The sequence below is a fragment of the Amblyomma mixtum genome, chromosome 3, assembly GCF_055824585.1.
Source record: "Amblyomma mixtum isolate Tamu chromosome 3, ASM5582458v1, whole genome shotgun sequence".
NCBI lineage: Eukaryota > Metazoa > Arthropoda > Arachnida > Ixodida > Ixodidae > Amblyomma > Amblyomma mixtum.
Window position 1 is genome coordinate 51864130 of NC_143014.1, and position 24191 is coordinate 51888320.

A 24191-nucleotide genomic window follows, 5' to 3' on the forward strand; every position below is an offset into this window, starting at 1 on the left:
ATACCGCAGTAACAAACGAACAACTGCAGAAAGAGTTTCAAGTTTATTTGCATGTTGTCAAGTGCTCAGGGACCGGCTGGCATGAAGAACATTAGCTGTGAAAAAAAATTTGCTAGACTGCTTATGGCTCTGATCGTTCCAACATCACGATGGCTTCATTTCAATGCTGAAGTTTTAACGAAACCAGCCATGCCGACAATGGAGCTTAAAGAAATTGGAGAAATCCATGCAGTCGGATTTGTTGAAACCCTTTCAGGTACAGTGCGCTATATTAAATGCGCTAAAGTTCCCAGAAACCATGGAGAAATTTCTTAGCTTAGCCCGTCATATTACTAGCTTTATTAATACTGGTGATTTCAGTGGTGTATCGAGGATACAGTATCGAGTATCTGTATCGGATATACAATTTTTGAGGGTATCGGCATCGAATATACTTTTTTCAAGTATCGTGCCCAGCCCTGCCCTGATTGGAGGTCATCTGCAACTGATTCCCCAGGGTGTTCAGACTTCTTGACCCAAAATTTTACTTAGTGGTAACGATGAGGGTGATGACAATGTACAGGACTTTCGGAGTTAGGCATTCTGAGTTAAAAGAGCGCATTTTTCGACGTAACATTGTCAGTGGTGAAGTACATCAGAATATACCTAAGAGGTGATAACTAGCACGCGACGAGTTACGAGCACTGGAGAGGTTGCTTTGCCTGCAAGCTTCTTGAAAGTGCATGTATTTTGGCGCTATGTAGCCAGAATTTGTTGCGCCACAGCGCCGAGGGGAACTGCGCTTTCGATATCCTAGAAGCTGATATGTATATTACTTAAGGTGGGATACACGCCTCTCAACAATTAAGGAGCCTGTCGGTAAATAGTTAGTTAACTATTCAATATTAGCTAACCAGCCTGCTGTTAGCACGTATTCTGCTTTACTACACCGCTGGAAATATTATCTTTAAAAAAGCACTATTTGTACTCAGAAAGCTTTTTATTAAAAATTGTGTAAAGTCTCAGGTGAAACCGCCTTTATGTAGTACACCCAGAGAAAGGACACATCTTGCCCGGTGTGGTGTTTCTAGCGCAAAGACTGTGGACCCCCAAATTGTTGTACATGAGCGGGGCTGTTCGGGTTCGAACCTGCTTGCGATTTAGAACCGAATCACTAGTTTCAACTTGCGACAGGCATACATGGGCGTCTATGGGAGCCGGCCGAACCTGTGAGATGGGGCCCTTCACGCAGGCCAGGTTCGGGTCCGGAGGTTACCGAGACGAACTTGCCGGTCTAATGCTATCACGTTCTCCACTCTTAATGTAATTAAGTGGTGCTTGTCTGCCTGATAGAAATTATGACAAACGAAATGACTTCAGGAAAGAAGTGTTTTGACTGTTCCCAAAAACACTATTTAGAGCAGTAGACTGTTCTACGGCAGATTGAAATGCGCTGCAAATGTTTTGGAGGACTGCCCATTAGAAATGGAAGTATACTTTGGACGAAAGTTTCATATTTACGAAAGTGCATTTAATTCATTGCAGATATGATATATATATATATAAATTTGACTTTGCTCGAAGCATACCTTCAGGAGAGGTATTTTTGACAAATTTTAAGAATATATATCTAATACTGTGCAAGAAATTTGACGCGCCCATTTCTCGCATATAGTTAGCCCGATCTTGAAAACAAAATATGTTTTAAATACAATATATATCCCGTCGTATGCTAAAAACGTATTTTTCGCTAAGGGATACCCCACGCTTTCACATATTCCAACAAATGTTTGCATCAGTCGATTACAGGGAAAAGATAAAGGGGGGAGGGGGGGGGTGACAGCTATCGCACCTAGTGCAGCTGACCCCGGTGATATCACTGCATCCGTGTGCGCATTTGGCACCAACATGGGGGCGACAAATATTGCGCGCTGCTACCCGACGGCCACGGAGACAAACTGATCGGCGTATGGCCAGATGCATGCCTTCTTGCTAGAGGAAAAGGAAGTTCTCTTTTTTTTTATAAAATATTTTTGTGCTTCATTGAACAAGACAGAGCGATACTTTTAATTAAAGTGACGAAGTTTAGGCCGGAGACACAGGCAACATGTGGTAGATGTAATTAGACTCAGATTTTACTCTGTACTCGCTGATTGTTTCGTTGACGAAGAACTGTACTATACAGTGACATCAGTAGGAGGTATCAACTGAGAAGCTTAAGAGAGAAATTGAAACGCAGTCCCATATCATGCGTCACCAGCCGACTCGAGAATTGCGCTGATGAGCGCGGTGGCCACGCAACGGAAACTTGTGAGGGCGGATGCGGAAGGCGTTAATATCTACGTATAGTGTATTCTGTCGCTTACTGTCACAGCTTCCAAGTGTAAGCCCGTAGCGACACTTCGTTTATTGTTTCAAGTTGAGCTGTGAGCGAAATGTTATTAGATATAAGGAAGAAGCCGTGATAACATGATTGGAGCGTTCTGTGCTGATTGCCATAGAAATTGCTTTCCTGCAAAATCTCGCGTCGCGCTGTTTGCGACGCTCACGCGCACCACGCTTTCATAATATAATTGAACGTTCAAAATACGGAACAAGGACGTAAACTTTGGTAGCTTTTACCACGATTTCTGCACGCTCGCGAAGGTCCGTTATCCAACCACGCATCGCTTTCGCGAGCTAGATTGCGGCGGTGTTATAAAAAAATAATAAAAATAAATTATGGTGAGGGTACTGGGCTAGCTAAGGGCTGCGGTTGAAATGCCAGGTTTTTGCGTGTTTAGACCGATTGCATCTTGGCTTCGAGTGATTAACGGTACACTCGATCTGCGAGCCCGCCTCCTCCGTGCTTCCCCCCCCCCCCCCCCTCCCTCCCTCCCTCCTTTCTACTGGCGGAGAATATCGCTTCGTTGCAAATTGCATTCGGCGCTATCTGCCGCCTCCGGCGCCGAGGAGCACGACGCTTACATTTGTTATTAGGTCGAGCAAGCAAATACAGCGGTAAACAAACTACGCGAACGCACTTTCTCCATTTATTTTCTCTTTCCACCTTCCCCCAGCCGCCCCACAAGGGCGCCTTTCTCGTGGTTATGAGATCTGCGCTTATTTCGAGGCCTGCGCTATGTACCACAAGAGCTGAAAGAAAGGAGACCCGGCGCTGTGGGGTGCACGTCCTTGTAAGTACGTATACGCTCCCTGCGTGATGCCGTTCCGCCAGCAAAGAAGTTTCCTCACCGCGATGCGGAGCAGACGCGATGACAGCGCTTTTCCTTCCAACTCGCTTATCAAAATCTTTGCATTCGCACCGGCCGAAGCGTGGCGGGAACGCGCGGCAGGGAGCCCTAGCAACAGCCGCAGAAAGCGGCCCCGCCGGAAGAGACGGGCGCCCTTGTGGGAGGCGTGCATGCCGAGCAAGTACTACATATCTACCGGATGTTCCGCCTAAGATATTCTGCAATTTTTAAAAATTGGCTTTTTGAGTTAGAAGAACGCTTTCTTTCGGCATAGAACTGTCAGCGGTGTAGCGCATCAAAATATAGTTAAGGCGTGCTGTTTAGTAGGCTGGTTAACTAATACTGAATAGTTAACTTTGTAACTGTTACTGTTCGTCTCCTTTTTTATTGAGAGGCGTGTAGCCCCTCCTAAGTAATATCCATATCGTAGTCAAGGGTTCGGGAGAAATCAGTCTTACGAGGGGGAAGCATAGTGGTTGAATGAAACATTCACTCGCGAAAAATGGCTTTAAAACATGACGTTTCGGGACCCGTACCGGTCCATTGTTCACAATGAGGATGGTCGGAATGGGCCGCTTCTTATATGCGTACTTGACAGCGCAGTGAGTGGGATTAGTTACGGGGGAGATTGCCCTTCGTCCTGTTGACAACATTCTTGGTAGTCTGTATGTAAAAACCAAAATCAATCGTGACGATAAAGATTTCTTTCTGTTCATGATGGTGTCGTTTTGCCAGTCTGTGGTGTGTTGCATCTTATGAGCATGCTCTGCAAGGGCGTTGGAGGACGTGCGGCATTGGTTGACGTCGTTCTTTCGTTCGCTTAATCTTCTTTTAAAATCTCTTCGAATCGCCAATGTATGAAGCATCGCAGTTTTTGCAGGGGATCTTATACACGACTCTGTGGTAACGTGGGCACTCCAGACGATCTTTTACTTGACGGAGCTGTTATTTCAGGTTGCTTGACGACACGTGCACAATGCGCACGTCGTATTTCGCAGATATCTGCGCCAGAGTCTCACTTGTCCCCCGGGCTTACGTAAGGCACGTTCGCGCTCTTCTATTGTCCGTCGAACCGGGGCTCCGCAGGTTGCAGAGAGCGGCGTTCTTCGTTTTGCAGGAGTTGTCGTGGGTACCCATTGTTTTCGAGGTCGACGCAGGCTTTTTTCTGCTCGGAAGAGCGCAGACCGTGACTGGAGCATAGTGTAGCTGCTCGGTTGAATAGAGGGGACGCGACGGAACGTTTGTGGCCATTGGGGTGAACAGGTTTAAAAGCCACGTACTTGCTAGTGCGTGTGGGCTTCCAGAAAACGGTAGCGGCAAGCCCATCGGGAGTGCGGAGAACGACATCAGGAAAATCAATCCTTAAGGCGACTTCTTCCATTGTAAATTGAATTGTTGGAAATGGCAAACTGTAAGCGGAAATGGCAAACTGTAAACTCTAACACACAGGTTCCGCATTAGTTTATTTCTTCCTACATTTTTTTTTTTCCTTTTATATATGTATGGTTACCTTATAAGTGTGTTTTTGCTTATGTGCATATACAGGGTGTTTCACCTAAGACTTTCTGCAATTTTTAAAAATAAGCTATTTGAATTAGATGTGCGCTTTTTCTGGCATAGCATTGTCAGTGGCGTAGTACATCATAATGCAGCTAAGACGTGCTAACTAGCAGGCTTGTTAACCAATATTTAATAGTTAACTTTTAAACTATTACCGTTGGGCTCCTTAATTATTGAGAGGCATGTAGCAGCACCGAAAGTAATGTCCATATCCGTTTTTAGAATTTCGAGAACGCGATTATCCTCGGCGCTATGGCCCAACAAATTTTGGCTATTTCGACGAGTTAGGTTCACTGGAGAGGTTGCTTTGCCTGCAAGCTTCTCAAACCGCATGTATTTTGGCGCGATGTAGGCGAAATTTGTTGGGCCACAGCGCCGAGGATAATCGCGTTCTTGAAATTCTAAAAACGGATATGGACATTACTTACGGTGGGCTGCATGCCTCTCAATAATTAAGGAGCCCAACGGTAATAGTTTAAAAGTTAACTATTAAATATTGGTTAACAAGCCTGCTAGTTAGCACGTCTTAGTTGAATTATGATGTACTACTCCACTGACAATGCTATGCCGGAAAAAGCGCGCATCTAATTCAAATAGCTTATTTTTAAAAATTGCAGAAAGTCTTAGGTGAAACACCCTGTATAACCAATCTCGAAGAATTGTATTCCCCCCCCCCCCCCCACCCCTATGTAATGCCCGAGAGGGCCCTTAGGGTAAATAAATGAAATACCTTCATGTACAGGGCTAAAGGGCTAATTCTGTTATAGCCTTATGCAATCATTCCAATCTATATATCTATTGTATAAATGAAATGAAATGCAAAAGAAATAATCACACCAAATACAAAGGAAAATACCTCAGTTAAAGGGCAGCTGCGCCACTTTTCGAGTATTCCGCGATATTTAAGGATTCAAATTTATATTCGCTGTAAGTAAAGCTTGCCAAGTATTTTTGTGCTAGCATTTAAAATAGTGACGTAATCGACAATTGATTTTAGGCTTCTCCCCAATGCACCGAAGATTTGCGGGCAAGTTTGGTGTGACGTCACGGAAAGTAAGATTTTAAATTGATGATGCCGTCAACCGCACCCTGCTGTGGCTCGTTTGAAGCTGCCAAATAACTCTCGGCGGGTCGGCGGGCTTTGCCTTCGGTGGCCTAGGTTTTTTTTCTTCTAAAGGAAGCGTTTATACATTGGAAATGCACCAGTACCTTCGATGGCGTCATCATGCCCCCCCTCCCCACTTGACGCTGTGTGCTACGGAGAAGCTTGAAGGTCAACACGATTTTAATCGACGATTGTGTCACAATTTCAAATGCTAGCCAAGCAGGACTTCGCATGCTTTACCTGCAAGTTTCACACATTCCACCACTTTAAGCTCGTTGATTTCCAAAACCTATGCAGTTACCCTTTAAAGTAGCGAGAAGACGTATCTTGTCGCACCACATTTCGCCAATGTGGTGCGACAAAGCGTTATGCACCACCGGCCTTTGGCACCTGCCCAAGACAGGGTAACCTGGCCTCCTGTAGGGTAGTCCATGCCCCAGGCAGGGACAGTGAAAGCTGCTCTGCCATCTCTGATAAAGGGTCCGCTGGCCCTTGAGTCGGCAGCCCGCAAGGCTTCCGCCCCATCAGGAGAGGCCTGCTACCTGCGCGGACCTCTAGCGAGGTGATGGACGTCAGTCCCAGCATGCCTGTTTCGAACGTGCAGAGGAAAAGCCAAATCAGCTGTTCAGCAACAAGCCGCAATCGGTTTGAAACTGTGCTTTGGGGAGAAATGCCAAGAGATAAGAATACTAGATGCTCGACCCCATATCGCCCCAAGACATGATCCATTCCCATCATGGTACCGCTGCCTCACTTTATGCGACTTCACATTAAAGGGCTACTGAAGCGGTTTTAGAATTCGATGAGTTTTAGCTTGCCGAATGTGCAAAATGTGCTGGTAAAGCCTGCGAAATCGTTTTGCTCTAGCATTTGAAATGGTGGCGTAATCGCCGAATAAAGTCGTCGTCGGCGTTCAGGTTTCTCTGAAGTGCACAGCGACGGGCAGAGGCCCCGATAATGACGTCACGTATAGCGGCACTGTGTTTCCAGCGAAGAAACGGTTATTCCATGGAAGAAAACCGACGCCATCCAAGGTGAAGCTCACGACGCATTGTTTGGCGCCATCTGACGATACACAGCAGCATGTTGGCGTAAGCAGCGGTCATTGAAGTTTCGGCAACAATGACGTCACTGCCGAGTTTCCTCGCACTCCTCCAACGTAGTGAGGAGAAGCCTGAACATCATCGCGGTTTTAATCGACGGTTATGTCACCATTTTAAATGCTGTCGCAAAAATACTTTGTATTCTTTGTCTAGAACCTTGATAGATTCGAATTCTTGAATAACCTCGAATTCTCAAAAAACCGTTTCAGCTTCCCTTTAACGCAACTTCTCAAAAAGCAAATATGTAATGCGCACTAAAAGAAAAAGTATGCAATGTGCACAGTATTTTACACAGATGGCTCGAAAACTTAAATTCATGTCGGAAGTGCAGTAGTGTGAAAAAAAATGCGAAGAATACGATTGCCACAGTACGCGTCAATTTTTACGACTGAATTTTATGCAATCTGTCTAGGTGTAGAGAAAGCAATAAATGATATTGCCAAAAATAATATTAGCTACACTAATTCACTGAATACTCAATGCATTACATTCCAGAAATGCTTCCGAGATCTTAATAAAAACATAATACACGATATGACAAAGGTCACGACACAAGGTTGATGATTCATATGGCGCAAGGGCATCTGTGGCCAAAGAGCGCCATGGCACTAGGTGTTTTCGTCTACTCAAGTTGAAGTCCAAAACCTATTTCCCAAGCATTTCACCCTAAGGAAGCCGAGCAGCAGGCCATGGGAAAGCTTGTACTCATTGTATCCCCAGTGGGTACCCGGCAGCGCTGGGGATCGAACCCTGCTCCTCCCGCATGCGAGCAGGATGCTCAAAGCACTAGGGCACCGCTCCGGTGGCGCTCACGCCATAAGGACATCTGCCTATATGCCATAAAACTCAAATCAACACAACACACAACCACACGCATTGAAATTCTGTGTTCCGAGCCACGTTGGGAAAGATGGCAACGAGAGAGCGAATGCATGTGCTGCACGTACTCTCAGCTGTATAACGAAGAAAATTAATGTAATGTACCCAATAGAGATTACAGGAATTTAGTGCACAGCAAATTGAGGAATAAATGGCAGACTGCGTGGGATAACGAAGTGAGCAATAAACTACTAGATCTTGTGAAGCCCGTCATGGCTGAATGGAATTCATGCAGACATACGGAACATTTACCGAAGAAATTTTATTCCACCTTTGCATTTGACACACACATCTTAATCACGAAACAAGACAAACATGAAATATGAGGAGGCGAGCTCAGAGTAAACCACATTTTATTCGGATGCACAAAACTAGAAACACTAAAGAAAAATGTTTTCTCTAAGCTTGAAAGCCCAAATCCCTTTTCACCCTGAGTTGCTTTTAGGCTAAAATGCAGCTGTTGATTTTTCGTGTGTTTTAAGATTTCTCAAGGAAGCAAATTGTTTTGAACAAACTATAGGTATAGAAAATTTTAACCGTCTAACAAAACGAACCCATTTTAACTCTTTTTTTTTGCCGCATGATAGCCTTAGCAGCTTATGTGCCACAAAACCCAATATAACTAACCAGTTTTTCTAAAGAAGCGAAGTTCCTAAACAAGTTGTATTTTAAACATCTTTTGGTCTAGGTCTATGGGGTTTAACGTCCCAAAGCGACTCAGGCTATGAGAGACGCCGTAGTGATGGGCTCCGGAAATTTCGACCACCTGGAGTTCTTAAACGTGCACTGACATCGGACAGTACAGGGCCTCTAGAATTTCGCCTCCATCGAAATTCGACCGCCGCGGCCGGGATCGAACCCGCGTCCTTCGGGTCAGCAGCCGAGTTCCATAACCACTGAGCCACCGCAGCGGCTAAATTTAAATACCTTTCGTTCAGGCGCATGTAACTTATGCGACATAAAACACAACTCAGATCTAGCCATCTTTATCAATGAGGAGATTGCTTTCTTTACGAGCCGTACGGGGGCACAGAGAGCCAGTACGAATAGAAATCGTCAGCGTCGCTGATTAGCGCAGAGTACAAACTATTTTCAACGAAGCTCTGATAAATGTGAGATTTCAAATTTCCTCAGGTCATTACAGAAAAGCCTGCCCCTTTTCTTTGTCGAGTGGCAGAATAAAAGGTCGAAACGTTAAGACTGCTTTGTTGTCGACAATTTACACCGCAAAAAGCAATACGGCCCACAACACGCACAGTCGATAGAAAAAAATCGCCATGTTCTTCATGTCCGTTCTCGCACGTGTTGTCTTATCTAATGGGAAACTATGTCTTGAAAGTGGCTGCTACTTGGCGAATGCATTGCGCAAGAAGGAAGTGTACGGGGCAAAACGTCCAGATACGCAACCACCAAATGACCGGAACTTTTATCAATAACTCTCTCGCCCGGCGGGATCGAAGCCCGCTGTTGAAACTGGTTTCCTTGCACCCAAGCTAGCAAAAGCCCCCAGCGCACAATGGCTTTCATTCGTGCAGTACGACAAGGAAGTTGGGGATGGAAAAAACGATCAGGAAACTAAGTCAAGCTGTAGTTCACGCTTGACCTCGGCCCCTTGCGCAAACTGCGGCAAGTTATACACGGCTACAGCCGTATAGGTGAAGAACCACCTTAAACCTACATGTGCAGCTGTGTTGTTTTGTTTCTTACCGTATTCGGCGTATAAATTAACTGCTCTTAACTTGCCTGCTTCCAGAGCATGAAAATAAAGGGGGAACCAATTATTCTGCTTTACATATATAATTAGTACGCAGCTTAGAGAGGTCTGAAGCGCCGTGTTGGTCATGGAGGGTAATCCCCGGCTAAATGGGGTCGCTGCTAATGGGCGCGTGTCGCATTTCGCAACCTTTCACGGAAGCGCACTTCTTTTTCTTTTTTTTCCTCTGTAGCAACGCGGCAGCAAATAAAGGAAGTCATGCTACTGAATTAAAAAAAAAAGAAAGAAAAGAACTAAGACAGATATGTGATGATCGAGGCACATGTCGATTACTGAGCGCCCTCGAGGGTCTTTTTCAGAGCTTGCAGAGGTCCGACAATTGAGCCATCGTTTCTCTTCTTTTCTTCTTGAAATGTTCGAATATATCGATCGGTATCGGATCCGTTCGCACGACTTTGTACAGCACAATCAGGGCATTACGTTCGCTAGGTAGGGTTCAACATTCACGATGCTGTAGGAAGGCGTGTATGTGTCGAGCGGCACACTATATTGTATTCACGATCGCGTCTGCGTCCGGTGTCCCAGGGCAGGAACCGGTTATGGATATCGAACACTGAATCGCATGCGCTAACCTGTGTTGTTATAGTACAAGTGTATCGCGATGCGGCCGGCGCTGCGAGAGGAATGCATCTGGGGTGGTTAGCCCATACCTGTTTTCATCTTTGGGACGGAGGATTAATAAATACAGCGGATCGATCACTGCGCCGCCGAGTCACATAACACTGAGAAGGGACTTTTCGGGCACCAGGACATGGACTGGCAGAAAATAAAAAGAGAAGAAAAAAGGCACACGAACACAGCGCTGACTTTCAGCGCTGTGTTCGTCTCCATTTTCTTTTTTTCTGTCAATTTGTGTCTTGACGCGCTGCAGGAATCTTGACGAGTAACGCAATTAGAAACAAACTTGTTTTGCGTGCATGTCGGAAGCCGGGGACTGGTAGACTCGCTGGGAATTTACTAAGCGCTGTCGTGGTCGCTCCATTTGACATATACCAGGTGTCCCAGTTAAATGTAACCAAGCTTTTAAAAAACACGGAATGTCCTAGCCGCGTGAACCCAACTGAGGGTTGTTTAGAGTCGCATGACCTAGTCTGCAATATTTTTTCGTTCTTGAAAGTTAATTAATTAGTTAAGCTTAATTCGCTAACTTTTTAATTATTGACTTGAGGAACAAAGTTTCGATGGGAACATTGTAGATCGCTTTGAAAAACAGCTGACTGAAACGTTTGCATCAAGGTACCGTCTAGCCGCCGTGGTGGCTCTGTGCTTATGGCGCTCGGCTGCTGACTCGAAAGACGCTTTCTCGATCCCGGCCACGGTGATCGAATTTTGATGGAGGCGAAATTCTAGAGGCCCGTGCACTGTGCGATATCAGTGCATGCTAAAGAACCCCAGATGGTCGAAATTTCCGGAGCCCTTCACTACGGAGTCCCTCCTAGCCCGAATCGCTTTGGGACGTTAAACCGCCATAAACCAAGCCAAGGTACCGTTTACGTAAAGTAGTTTTTTACCGGTCTTAAGCCATTACTCGCACAGCTCGCACAATAAAAAAAAAGCTTCCACGTGTTGCCACTTCAACGTCGCAAGAAGCATCGTGGAGAACAAAATCCGTTTTTTTTTTTTTTCTGAAGTGCTCTCCTCGATAAGCCTTTGCGTCCACTCTGGGGCACAGATGTCAGTCAGGAGCTGGTCACGTGAGAGCTTTCTTTTAAGGCCAATAAATAAAGCTGCGTAAATCGTACTTTGCTGGAAATAGCGCTGGTAGCGGTTTTTCGAGACGATCTACAACATTTCCATTGACACTTTGTTCCTGAAGTCAATAATTAAAATTGGCGAATTAAGCTTAACTAATTAATTAACTTTCAAGAACGAAAAAATACTGCACACTATGTCACGCGACTTTAAACAGCCCTCGGTTGGTTTCACCAGGCTAGGACATTTAGTCTTTTTAAAAGCTTGGTTACATTTGGCTGGGACACCTGGTATATCATGTTTAGCATTCTTCAGGCATGCGAAAGGTTGGCGAGCAGATTTCCGGCATTTCTATACTTCGCTTATTTCTTGCCTAGGTTGTAATTTAATCACTCGGACTTGCTTTGATATAACCACGAGAATAAGACAGGTGTTCTTATTCACACGATTAGGATCTCACCGACGGCCTTGCTGGAAACACTTCGGCTCTGAATACGGAATATATCTGGCAGCGCGCTTCGCGTGCAGGTCGGACGTTAGAGCGTCTGCGCTAAGATAGCAGATAACGTTGGATGGAGGAGAGAGCCGACGCCACTATAAACCCGAATGTTACGACAATCATTCCAATTACGCCGCAGAGGGGAAGCTTCGGGTGCGATCAGAAGGAAAATAATATGAAGCGTGCTCAGGCAATCAGCTAATTAATATCCGAGGCTGCCTTACTATATAAGCGCACCGCGAAACCATACCCGCACGCATATCGCATCCAGACTCAGAGACGGCTGCGTAAGCATCGCAAAAAAAAAAAAAAAAAAGACTGCTCCGTTTGCTGACGTCGGTGGCGCAATGCATCACACAGACCGTCGACAGGCGCACTTTCAGTAATCGGCCCTTCGAGAACAGATATGGTTTCTTACTTTTTTGGGGGGGTTCGTATTCAGCGGCACGTGTAGAAGCGCGCAAGGGAGACAAAACGGCCAATTTTCTCCACGACAGGAGGGAAAATTGCGAAGGCCTCCCAAGTAGCCCCGTCGAAAGCGGGGCACCCGCTCGCACCGAAGTACTCGCTCCCCGTTATAGTCGGCGCAACGGACGCACCGAGAGAATCGCGACTTCTTTGCGCACGCATCTCCTGGCAACGAAATTTGATCGCTGCGTGCGCGCTGGAACGCTGGCGGCGTTTCGCGAAACTCCGACACTAACACGGGGCAGGCGGAGCTGCTATTTGCTTCACAAGCCCACACGCCCGGTTTCGCAAAAGACGGGCGCGCCAGAAGGGTGCAAAAGCCTCTCAAAATGGAGGCGAACGTTTTCTCCGGCTGGAATTACCTCGCGCGGAAGGAAACTTAACGAGCGAAAATATCAACACTTGTCGACTCTCACTTGTGATAAACAGTTGGGTCGGGTTAGTGCGATGCTGTCCCAAGGTCGGGGACTCGAGTCCCGGCCGTGGCGGCCGCGTTTCGATGGAGGTGAAATGCAAAAAAAAAAAATAAAAGCCTGAGTTATGTGTTACGTCGGCGCACGTTAACAAACCCCGGTGGTCTAAATTAATACGGAGCCCTCCTCTACGGCGCCCCTCATAGCCCGCCATGTGTCCCTGTTTTTTTAGTGCTATTTTTTTTAGCGCTGTCTTTATTTGTATACGGGCGACAAAAGGGTGCACAAGACCACCCCTGAATTTCAAATGAATGACTTTCAAAAACTGAACCAAGCAACGTAGGCAAAAACGGAAAAGAAATTAAGAAATAACGGGCAAAAATCGCTCAACTGTGAAAACTGCACCCGCCTGGCACAAACATTAACAAAAGAAAATTACATCTGGAGCATGTCCCCACAACGCTTTGCGAAATATTTACAAACTCACTCTTCTAAGTACATATGCTTCACTTTGGAACTCTCCCGATCTGATATCCGTAAAAAGTAACTACCATGCAGGAATGGTTGATATCAAAGTGGCATTATTGACTGCACAGTAAATTGCTCTCCATAGGGGCTTAGTGGCAGCGCGTATTAGATCCCAGCCACGGCGGCCGTATTTCGTTGGCGACGAAGTACGGAAGAGCTCTGTATACTATGATTTATATGAACGTTAAATAACCCCAGTTGGTCGCCATTTTTCCTGCTTACTCCTTTCAGACCTGTGTCTTTGTTCATAATGTCGGTGTGACGTGTAACGTACCAAGTGTACGAAGAACGGTTTTATTTGAGAGCTATATGTAATCTCTGTAAGCATATTACGAAGGCTGCACAGGTGGCGGTGGTGCGTCGGCCCTTTCATATGAATGCGATCTTTATCACCTACATCAGATAACAAAAAAAGTTACAGCCCGAAAGACACAATTCGTTGAGCACCCTGTGTAAAAGCGAGGGAATTCCAGACAAGACTTCCAAGCTGCATTAATATGCAGTGCGGACGGGAACAAAGGCAGGACTCTGTATGAAGGAAATGAGCGCTTGTCGCGTTCCCTTTGCACGCGGACAAAGAAGAGACGAATGACTCTTCTTTGTCCCCCGTGCGCGATGCGAAGAAATGAACGCCTCAAAACTCTCTCAGCTCGGAGAATGCGTACGCCATAGATGTTTGTGAAGAAAAATCTATCAGGTTGTGAACCGTGCGGAACGCAATGAAACACCAACGCTGAATTGTGAAAAGAAAAAAATACAAATACGTTGGGTTGACGTTGATTTCAGGCGTCAGTTGCGAACAGTGGCCTTCCCACTATAATGCATCTGCATATTAGCGTGTGCCGGTACTGTTGCCATTTCGCGCATGCGTATACCGCGCGCAGTGTGCAGGGCCGCAACGGCCGCATTTCGCTGGAGGCGAAACGCGAAAGTCGCGCGTTTGCTGCGCGATGTCAGCGCACGTGAAAGAACTCCAGGTGGTCTAAATTAGTACGGAGCCCTCCACTACGGCGTATCTCATAGCCTATGTGTAGCTTCAGGGGGCTGAACCCTACAGTTTGCAGTTTAGTCCCTTTCGGAAAAGTTCGTGATTACGCGGTAAAGCTAACACTTCAGCTGACGCTGGAAATATAGGTGTCCGCATTCTGCAGATGCCCATGAATCATTAAAAAGCTTCTGTGCCCGCCCTCAGTGTATTCGTGCGGTATGCAAAAACAGCTTCTTGTATCGCACCTAGGAGATTTCAAACTGTTTCCATTTCCGTCCGCAGAGAGCTGTTTAGAAGTCGCCCATGATATACAAACGGCATGCTCGGATTCGGTTGGCGTTTACTTCTGCGGTTACATTCTGTGCAAAGCGTATTTATTTACACGGAGCACTCGTCATATGATAGGCCCACTGCTAGGCGGGCGCTCTGCCTCCATTGAAGGCAAGCATTGTCCAACGACACGGAAAGAATCAGAAATATAGTGTCTACATCACGCAGCCAAACTTCTGAAATTTCGCGGTGACTGTATCGACGAAAGCGTTTTTGAAAAGCGATGGTAGCGCTAGTTCGATTAAAGCGCATTTATCGGATGTTGCTCTCTTGTGAAATATATTTGAAGAGACGCACCGGCCGATGCAGGTAATTGACCTGCTGAAGGAGCTACCGAGAGCTGACAATGTTCATAACAGGCTGTCAGTGTAGCAGAGGTTTTAAACATCGTGCATCTGTTCTAGTAAGTACTGGATTATCGTCTATTTGCATTAGCACATGACACTAGAAATTTTCATATAAACTTTCCTCTTGAGGCAGATATGCTGGTAATGTGCGGGAAATAATTAACGAGTCAGAAAATACGCAACCAGGATATACGTGACGCTCTCGATAACTGAGTTAGGTAGGTTGCGTAGTATGAAGTCGAAGAGAGCAACATCGGCCGTACCACTAAACTATCAGTCAGTTGCACGCGAACGCCGCTCACGACCTCAAGGAACTTCCAGCTCGCGCGTTTTGAAAGACGTGGTCCGTAATTAGCGGAGCTGGACAGGAACACCTTTACGACGCAAGCGCTTAACTAGTCCAGCAGGAAAGAACTCCGAACTGAGAGGAGCATTACGGAGGGCGTGCAGATATGCACACACAGCGCGGTTATGAGTGAGCAAAGCAAGTGCTGGGGGTGCCCGGCTTGCCCAATGTCTTTCCCAATAGCTGGGTGCCGTCAATGGGCGGCAGCCGACCACTTCCGCGTTGGGCAATTCTTTCGAGCAGCGTGCTTCGCTCGTGACGTGAACGCGCACGTGAAGCGCCTCGGTATAATGCATATGAGGTATAGAAAGAAACGAGCACAAACTTCGCCCCCCACTGCGGCTACGGCTCGCTGGACACGTCTGTACACGAACGAGGATTCATCTTCTTTCGCCGGCAGCTGTCATTACGACGTCAGTGGGGGGGAACACCCGTGCGGCCTTCTCCGCCGAAGACAAAGGTCCAAGGTATTTGCGCAGCACGCCCGACTGCCGTTTCAACGGCTGACAGCGTGCGCGTGTGCATGCGCAACTCGCGCTCGGGGAACTGCGAACGCGGTAGCGATGCCCTTGGCCTTGGCTCGTTTTTGGAACGTCACCGCAGTCGAGTGATGGAAGCAGACGCACGGATTTCTTTGCGCACGCTTAACTTTCTTTCGTTGATATGCAAGCATCGCGGAGAGTTTTAGGCGCTTTTTTTTTTTTTTAGCGCGTGTATGCTGGGGCGATGTGCACTTAGCTGACCACTACGCGTTACGAAGAGAAGTGTAGTTTACCCCAACTAAATTTAAAGATGGTTCCCCCCGTGAAAAAATTTACATTTGGTCAAACTTAAGACTATCAGCACTAGCTACGCATGGTGTTAAAAATCGGACTGTGGGTTTTTTCTTTTTTTTTTTGCAAACAAGCAATGCGCAGCATACAAAAGCATTTTTCGCGCCTAGGCCACAGCATAAATCTCGTCGTCAATTGCCTAACTGACTGAAAAGAAAAAAAAAAAGCTTTCTACTCTCTTCAGGTAGCATGCATGTTTATATTAGAAATTAAGAGGCAGTCGCGTTGCATGAGTGCCCCATTGGGTAGAATTTTCCCTGTGCTCGCGTGCCCCGAGGTATATACGCACCCCCAGACTTTCAACTCAATCCGCGTAATTACGACTGGAAGACGGGGACGATCGGTGCGCAACTCCTCCCGACGTGACGCAGTTGTTGCGTGTGGCGTTTAGTTCGCCAACGGTCTACAGGCGACTGGTGCAGCTATCTGCTGTTTCCCTATCACATTTAGCTATCGAAATGGAATAAGCGCCATACACAACATCCGCGTCATATTGAACAAGTTTCGCGTCGATTGTCACCTCCTTGCACCCGTATGAAAGTGGATACTTCGAAGCACGCGAATACAAGGAGAATTCTACCAAATGGAGCAGTCATGGATTGCGACTGCCTCTATAAGATTGCAATATAATCTTGTGCGCTAACTGCAGTGCCGAAGACGTTTAGTAATTAATTTTATTTATTTACTAGGCTGACGACAACAGTTACCTTCTCACTTTGTATCCGCCTGGTCGCATAACCTGCATTTGAAAACGGCTTTCGTGCGCTGCGCATCTTTATTTTTTAAAATCCTGATAGTGTAATTCTACGAGGGACACCGTAGTAGAGAACTCCGGATTAGTTTCTATCACCTGAGATCCTTCAATGTGCACTGATATCGCGCGGCACACGGGCGTCCTTTGAATTTCGCCTCCGTTGAAATGCGTTTACCGCGGCTGGGATTCCGGGATCTTGGGCTCAACAGCCGAACGCCATATACCATTGAGCCACCACGGAGGGGCTGTCAATCTTTGTTTTTGACATTGTGAGACATTTCAAGTTGTCGTTTCTTGTTATGTATTCATTGATGCGTAACCCGTCGCTGGGGTTTTTTTGCTACACCTCGCCTCTGCATGAAGTTTCTTTGTATCCTGTAACTAATCCACTTTTCGAAGTGGCTAAATAGGCTAATTATTTCCCTAATTATTTTACTGTTCACGCAGCTATCAGTTCACTGCAAATGTCCGCTGCTCTTTCAAAGTGCAAACTAGGTTGAAACTAAGCTCGCTGTATTACAGCATTGTTCTACATTGCGCCAAACTGTCTTGTATATATTTTTTTTCGCCTCAGGACCCTTCGCCGGCGCCCTGAGCCGACTGCTGTCCATAAGGGTAATCGTGTCGGCAGGAGTGGTGGTCACAGCCGCCGCCATCAGCTCGTGTTTCTTCACAGAAGACATCATCGTCGTTGTAATTCTTCTGGGAATATTATACGGTCAGTACTGGCTCCTCCACCGCTTGCTGTCGAATTAATCCTGGCGTTCGGAAGACGACAGCCGTTTCTGCGATGCGTAAAATTGGCAAAGTGTCAGCAGGTGCCCAGAACGAAGCGTTGTATTGATTTCGCTGTCATTGCTTATGCGTGTTAAAAGATCGACTTTGGCGTGTGAGCATCCGGCATAGGTTGAGAATTAACGCACTGCTATAAAGAAGGCAGCGAAAAGACAAATGTGGTCTGGACAGGCGTTAGCTTCCATGCCGACTTCCATGCCGAGATTTTATTAACACTTGGAAGCACAGACTGCTGACGTTTATGTACGCATGTTTTTCTTTTTTTTTTTTGCATTGTTGTGTCGCAGTATGCACGCTTGTCTGTGAAGCAAGTGCACGTCCTGGCAGTAGTTCATATATTTGGTTGAGAAGCGTTTCAGTAAATAGCCAGAAGCTGGCGCTTGTCCACGTCCTCTCTTTGTGCTTCACTGCCTTCTTTCTTTTTCTTTTCTTTCCTTCCATTGTCTTTTCTCGACACGCACAGTTCGTTGCCAAACAGTGCAACAAAAATAGACTGAGGCACTGGGCCTCTGTCGTTTTTTTTTTTTTATTTTCTACGCTGTTTGACATGCAACGCAAAGGCGAGCGCTTTGAGGCGCATGTTTTCTCTTCTGTTTTCTCTTTTGAAAAGAATGTTTTGAAAAGAATGTTTCACGTTGATAGCATTTGCTAATATACCTTGGTTGGCAAGAACCTCAATAAGCAGCTTTAAGTCTGCGTTACACATACATGAGCATTCCTTTGTCATCTCCTCGTTAATTTCACGTTTAACAGCTGCTCAGTGAAGTATAGTTCGCCTGCGCGAATGCGTGTTTTTCTGCATGTAGATAATGCGCAAAGAAATTCGTAAAAATTTGTTAGAGCGAAAGTAATTGCCTGATTCTTGAATCGAAATTTGTTTAAGCGTTCGTACATGTGGCTGCTAATTTAATAAATAAGATGCGATTCATCATGCAGAAAACTCATGTTTAATATGTCTTACCCCGCTTTATTGCAGCAAATCTCGAATCGCAGCTGTGAACAAAAAATAAACTAAATGGCAGCCTGTAAGATATTTTTTTTTTTTGCAATGTTTATGCTTCTGCAATGTTTTTTTTTTTTTGCAGTAAGCGGCTGGTTGTAAAAATACGAGTACATAAAAAAAAAACACCCTCTGTTATGCCTCATGGCAGCTCGAAAACCTTGATTACGCAAAGGGAGAACTTACCAAGCGTTTCAAATCGCAACTGACCAAAAATAAAAACGAGTACTGATGAACTAATTACAAAGCAATTTCTATTTACCACGAAGACGAATTTCTAAAATATGCTTAAGTTTTAAGCGCTATGGTATTTTTTTTTACTCTACCTTCATTACCGCGTGTTTTTCTTCGCATACAAGGGAATATTACACCACAGATTCGTAATTGTAATGCGCGCCTATCTATGAGCATGCGCGTGCGGGTTTGTTTGTTTCATTATTATTAGGCAGTGTGGTAAGTAGGAGACTTTCTTCGACTATTGCAGGCATAGGAACGGGCATGGTTTGCAACCTGACGCCGCTGCTACTTACCCAGTGCTTCGAGAACCACCGCGCCATCGCCTGCGGAGTGGCCTACTCCGGCTCCACCATCGGCTCCTTTTTCTGGCCTGCGCTGCTGGAGTACCTCATCAACGAGTTCGGCCTGCGCGGTGCGCTGCTCATCTACGGTGCCACCATCCTGCACGGAGTCATGGGCTCCATCTTGCTGACTCCCCTTTCCAAGGCGCCGCGCAAGGAAACTGAAGCCGAGGAGCCGAAGCCAGACGCCGAGGAGGAGAAGATGCTCGAACCACTGCGCGAGAAGTGCCAGAGCCTCGATTTCCATCCTTTTCAGAACGGCGCTTCCAACCCCCACGGCGGACACTTCGCGAGGCGCTACTCATCGCGCATGTCCGTTCGTTCGGCTTTCGCGGACGACAGCGCGTCGGCGTGCGCGGTGTCCGTGTCCGGCCTCTGCATGGTGCTGTCCGATGGCGACCAGTGGCACAGCCGGGAAGAGCATCTGGACCAGCACCACGCATGCAGCCCCGCGACCAGCCTGAAGAAACTGAGCGACCCCAGCCCCCTCGAGCCGCTCTGGGAGACTGGGCCAGCGCCCGACACTGCTCTCGACGCCAGGAAGAACGGCAACCAGTCGTCTCTCAAGGCGTCGCTGACCGACGTCGACCGCGCTGGCTCCTCCCTGTGCGGCAACATAATTCGCGTTGTGCTCAACGACTTGAAGTTGCTGCGAAATTACCACTTTATCCTGGTGACCACCTCGGCGGTGGGCTTCTTCTTCGTGTTCAGCACGTTCATCATCATCATTCCAGACTATGCCACGGACAAAGGTCTGACGCAAAGTGAAGGGGTATTTCTGTTGTCTGTGTACGGCATAACGGACCTTTTCAGCAAACCGATTCCTGGCCTCTTGGCTTACAAGAAAATTATCGACAATAAAGGAATCTTTATTTGCGGAGGCTTTATCACGGGCCTGACAATGCTCGTCATGCCTTCCATGGACAGCTACTGGTCCTTTGTGCTGATGACCCTGCTGTTCGGTTTTGTGACCGGTGGGCTGATATTTATGTCTCCCGTTCTTCTCACCGAGTTCTTGGGACCTCATCTAGCTGTCATGGCCTTTGGAATGTCCAACATGTTCATTGGCATCGCTTCCTTGCTGCGACCATTCATCATAGGTGAGCTCGTAAGGATGGTCAATTTTTTCGTGCTGTTTATTTAATAGCCGTCAAATTAAGGCAGGGTTTCTTAAAGCCGCCGTTGACTTCGAGATGTGTAGAATATCGTGAGATGCGCTCACGGCTGATACGCTCACTGCACGACCTGCTATGGCTTGTTTTGAAGTTTGTTTCTTGATTTCCTTGGCATACTTTTACAATTAAAGCAGCCTGACATTTATCTGCGCACACTGGAGCGCTTTAGAGGTGTGAATGTGGGAAAACGTCAAAAACCAGTTAAACATGGTCTACATTTATCTAAAAAAATCCTGTAAGCAACGCTTTCTATGATCACATATAACCGTCCTCGTTAACTGCAGGCAGACGTTCATTTATTTCCCTTTGAGCAGAAAATGCAATCTTAAGCAAAATAGAAACTGAGTGTTTGAAGCGTGCGAAAAATTTTCCCAAATGACTTTGCGTTCCGCTTCCATTTCCGGCGTATTTCCGGCGTATCTTGCAAAGCTTTTCTCATAGCACGTTTATGTGCTCAGAGATCAGTCCCGGTCCGCCGGGGCATCCGCTCGCTGAGAAGGAAAACGGGCTGGCCAATATATGATGAGCCGCGAGCCTTTACGCGTGTCTGGCGGTCAGCAGGCCGGCAGATAGTCCATCACTCTACACTTCCTTTTGCAGGTTACTTCAAGGACAACTGGCACAGCTACGATGGCCTGTTCTACAGCATGGCGACGGCATGCATCCTGTCTTCACTCATATGGTTTGTTGGACCAATTGTGGAGAAGGTGCGGACGTTCGTGAAAGCGCCAAGCAAGTCTCCCCAGCCGCAAGAAGTGTGAAACGTTTCTGTGCGTGATGTGAGTGCAGAAAGAGACTAAGGTGATGCAGTACCACGAACATTATGATCGGACAACGTGTAAGCGCGTGCGAAGGAAACGTTCGGCCTGCGTGCTCCTTGTGCCGTGTTCTGTGTACGTCTGGTGGGAATGAGAAGGAACTGAAACCGTGGCATCCTACCTCACTTTCCCGCTTCGACCTGTGACAGACGCTGCATCGAACTGCACCGTTGCCGCGGGCTGTGATGCGGGTATATACTCGTATTGCGCTGAAGATCTTGTCGAGTGTACTTTGCGAGGTTATATACATTTTTTGTCATTATTAAATGTCACATTGTTGTTTAATTTACGTTCCACCATACCTGTCTGTTCATTGACAGAACCCAGCTCCACCACAGAGCCTGAAAGGCGGCCTAATTTGATTGTTGCGGTAATTACAGTAATGCCCAGTCGTCAGAAGATGTGATAGGAGCTGTGATCATTATCTGGCAAGTTGTCTATTCGTGGCCCTTAGAGTGAAACGATTTGCCTCCCCTTTTTTCTGCATTTGGCTGACTATATTGTGGAGACGTTATCATACACCTGCAACAATATCGTATTCTTGAAGTGTACTTCTCTACTGTCTTGATGCCATTGAGTCTCGGAGCAGCGCTGAATTCTCCCCATGAGCTACACAAATCATAGCTCAAAAATATTCTCTTAGCACACAGCGCTTCATGGAGTTATTTGTTTTTCTGCGCTCCTCCTGTTAACCAAAACATCTGTCGCTGCGGCGAGAAAAAAAGAAACAGTGGGCTGGGAGGGGTGGGGTTGCACAGCAATAGCGAAGCAAGCGAGAGGTGCGCATTTTACTCAACTCAGTCAACACCACCCACGGCCGTGAGTGCATAGAGCGAAGCTCTGTACGCTTTCGGGAGGTGCCGCGCGGCGACGTACGACGAGGAGGTCGCGGAGCACGTGAGCAGGACAGGAATGATTACCGCGCGATGTCATGTATATTTCAACAGGTTGCCTCACCGCAGTGAGCCCCGTGTCTGGCCTCGTCGGCCAGCAAGGCAGCGGAGCGGCGTCGCGTTGCCCCCGCTGCATACACGCATCCGCCGCCGCTGTCGCCACGCGGGCCCCGACTGCCGTCACACGACACCGATCGAGCGCGTGGGGCCGGCACTGAGCGCCGCGTTCGGGCTGTCGTTCCATTAGCGGAGCGCATTTAGCGATGCGACAGCATGTGGCCCCGGGCTCCTTTCTGGCGCTGCGGGCGTTAACGACTGCGCTATTTCACGGGCGCGATAGATACCCGCTCTCGACCCGGGATCCATCGCCTCCCAGCGAGAGCGAGGCGGCGCCGGAGAAAGAGGCCCGGAGGTTAGCACCCCTTGAAAGGATTCATGCGCTGTCCCGTGTGCGGAGAAGGCGGGAGAGCCTAGACGACTATAAACACAGCTTTTCCTTTTTCCTGTTTTCCTACGCACCTTCTTTTTCTTTGCCTCCCCCCCCCCCCCTCCCTCCCTCTCAGGTCTTTTTTTTTTCTGAGATAAGAGAAAGTTACACTCGGTCGAGAAAGCCAGCCTCGGGGCGCGTCGAAGGAGAGAATGTCGAACGTCAAAGTGCTCCAGGGATCTAGAACACAGCGGGCGTCTTTAATGCTGGGGGGGTCATTAGTCTGAGATTACGCGTTTCCTCGTGGTTTGTAACGCGCCCAGAAAGAGGTTGGTTGAGTCGCGAGAAATCTTCGTTGTAATTAAAAACCATCTGGCTCCCCAAATGACGAAGCAGACACAAGAAGAAGAAAAAGAATGGTCGTTCTTTATAGTGTTTCGAAATGCCTTCACAAGTACGGCGGCGTCTCACTGCTTGACTTCGGCGAATCCTCCAAATCAGTGAAACAGCGTTGCAGTTATTTGAAAAGTTCTTGAACTACGAAAAGCAATCAGAAATATTAGTGATGCCTTTTGGCTGCCACGCTACTACATTACACAAGATCACACGAACTGAATCCCGACATATTTTTTTTTTCTTTACCTCGCCTGCCGTCTTCGCGGGATTCGCCGTGCATTTATCTTTATACACGGTGTTTCATCTAAGATTTTGCACAATTTTTAAAAACAGGCTTTTCAGTTAGAACAGCGGTGAAGTACATCAGAATATATTGAAGGCATACTAACCAGCATGCTGGTTAACTAATATTGAATAGTTAACTTTTGAACTATTATGGTTAGGCTTCTGAATTATTTTGAGGCGTGTAGCCCACCATAAGTAATATCTGTATCAGTTTTCGGAATTCCGAACACGCGATTACCCTCGGTGCTGTGGCCAACAAAGTTTCTGTAAAAGAAATTCGAAATAAATAAATTGAATTGAAATATATTGAATTGAATTGAAAGTTTGGCTATATTGATGAGTTTGGATGCACTGGAGAGGTTGCTTTGCCTGCAAGCTTCTCGAAAGCGCATGTATTTTGGCGCAATGTAGGCAAAATTTGTTGGGCCACAGCGCCGAGGGTAACCGCGTTTTCGCAATTATAAAAACTGATATGGATATTACTTCCGTGGTCAACACGCCTCTCAATAATTAAGGAGCCTAACAGTAATAGTTAAAAAAATTAACTATTCAACATTAATCAGCCTGCTAGTTAGCATGTCTTATCTCTATTCTGATGTACTTTACGGCTGACAACGCTATGCCAAATAAAGCAATCTTCTAAGTCAAAAAGGCTATTTTTAAAAATTGTGTAAAGCCTCAAGTTAAACACCCTGTATATACATATACGTATAACATACACGTTGCTAAAACGATGGCCATTCATCGCAGTCATTCCATATTCTTACCCGTTGATTCCTTTCTTTCTCTTTCCAAATGGGAAGTCGTTGCTCAGAGAAAGATTTGGTGCGCTGGAATCTGCTTCCGAAATATCATGGGTCAAGACAAGAATGCTTGCGAAGAGCTCATTACAGCAGTGTTCCCCATCATTGAATTCACCGTGCAGCCTTTCACGGCTGCAGAATGACTTAAACGACAAATGCTAAGAATAAATCTTTCAGCAAGGAGATAATT

General features: G+C 46.7%; 1 protein-coding gene across 3 annotated transcripts in view; it reads left to right on the forward strand.

The window, feature by feature from the left end:
• LOC149350180 (putative monocarboxylate transporter 5) overlaps positions 1–21482 on the forward strand; it is a 54546-nt gene extending 33064 nt beyond the window's left edge. For all 3 annotated transcript variants that reach the window (XM_089579153.1, XM_089579154.1, XM_089579155.1), the window contains exons 3-5: positions 17406–17549; positions 19111–20304; positions 20980–21482. In XM_089579153.1, coding sequence (XP_089435279.1) covers positions 17406–17549; positions 19111–20304; positions 20980–21140 — 1499 coding nt within the window. In that variant the 3' untranslated portion in view covers positions 21141–21482. The remainder of the gene's footprint in view (positions 1–17405; positions 17550–19110; positions 20305–20979) is intronic.
• The last annotated feature ends 2709 nt before the right edge of the window (positions 21483–24191 follow it).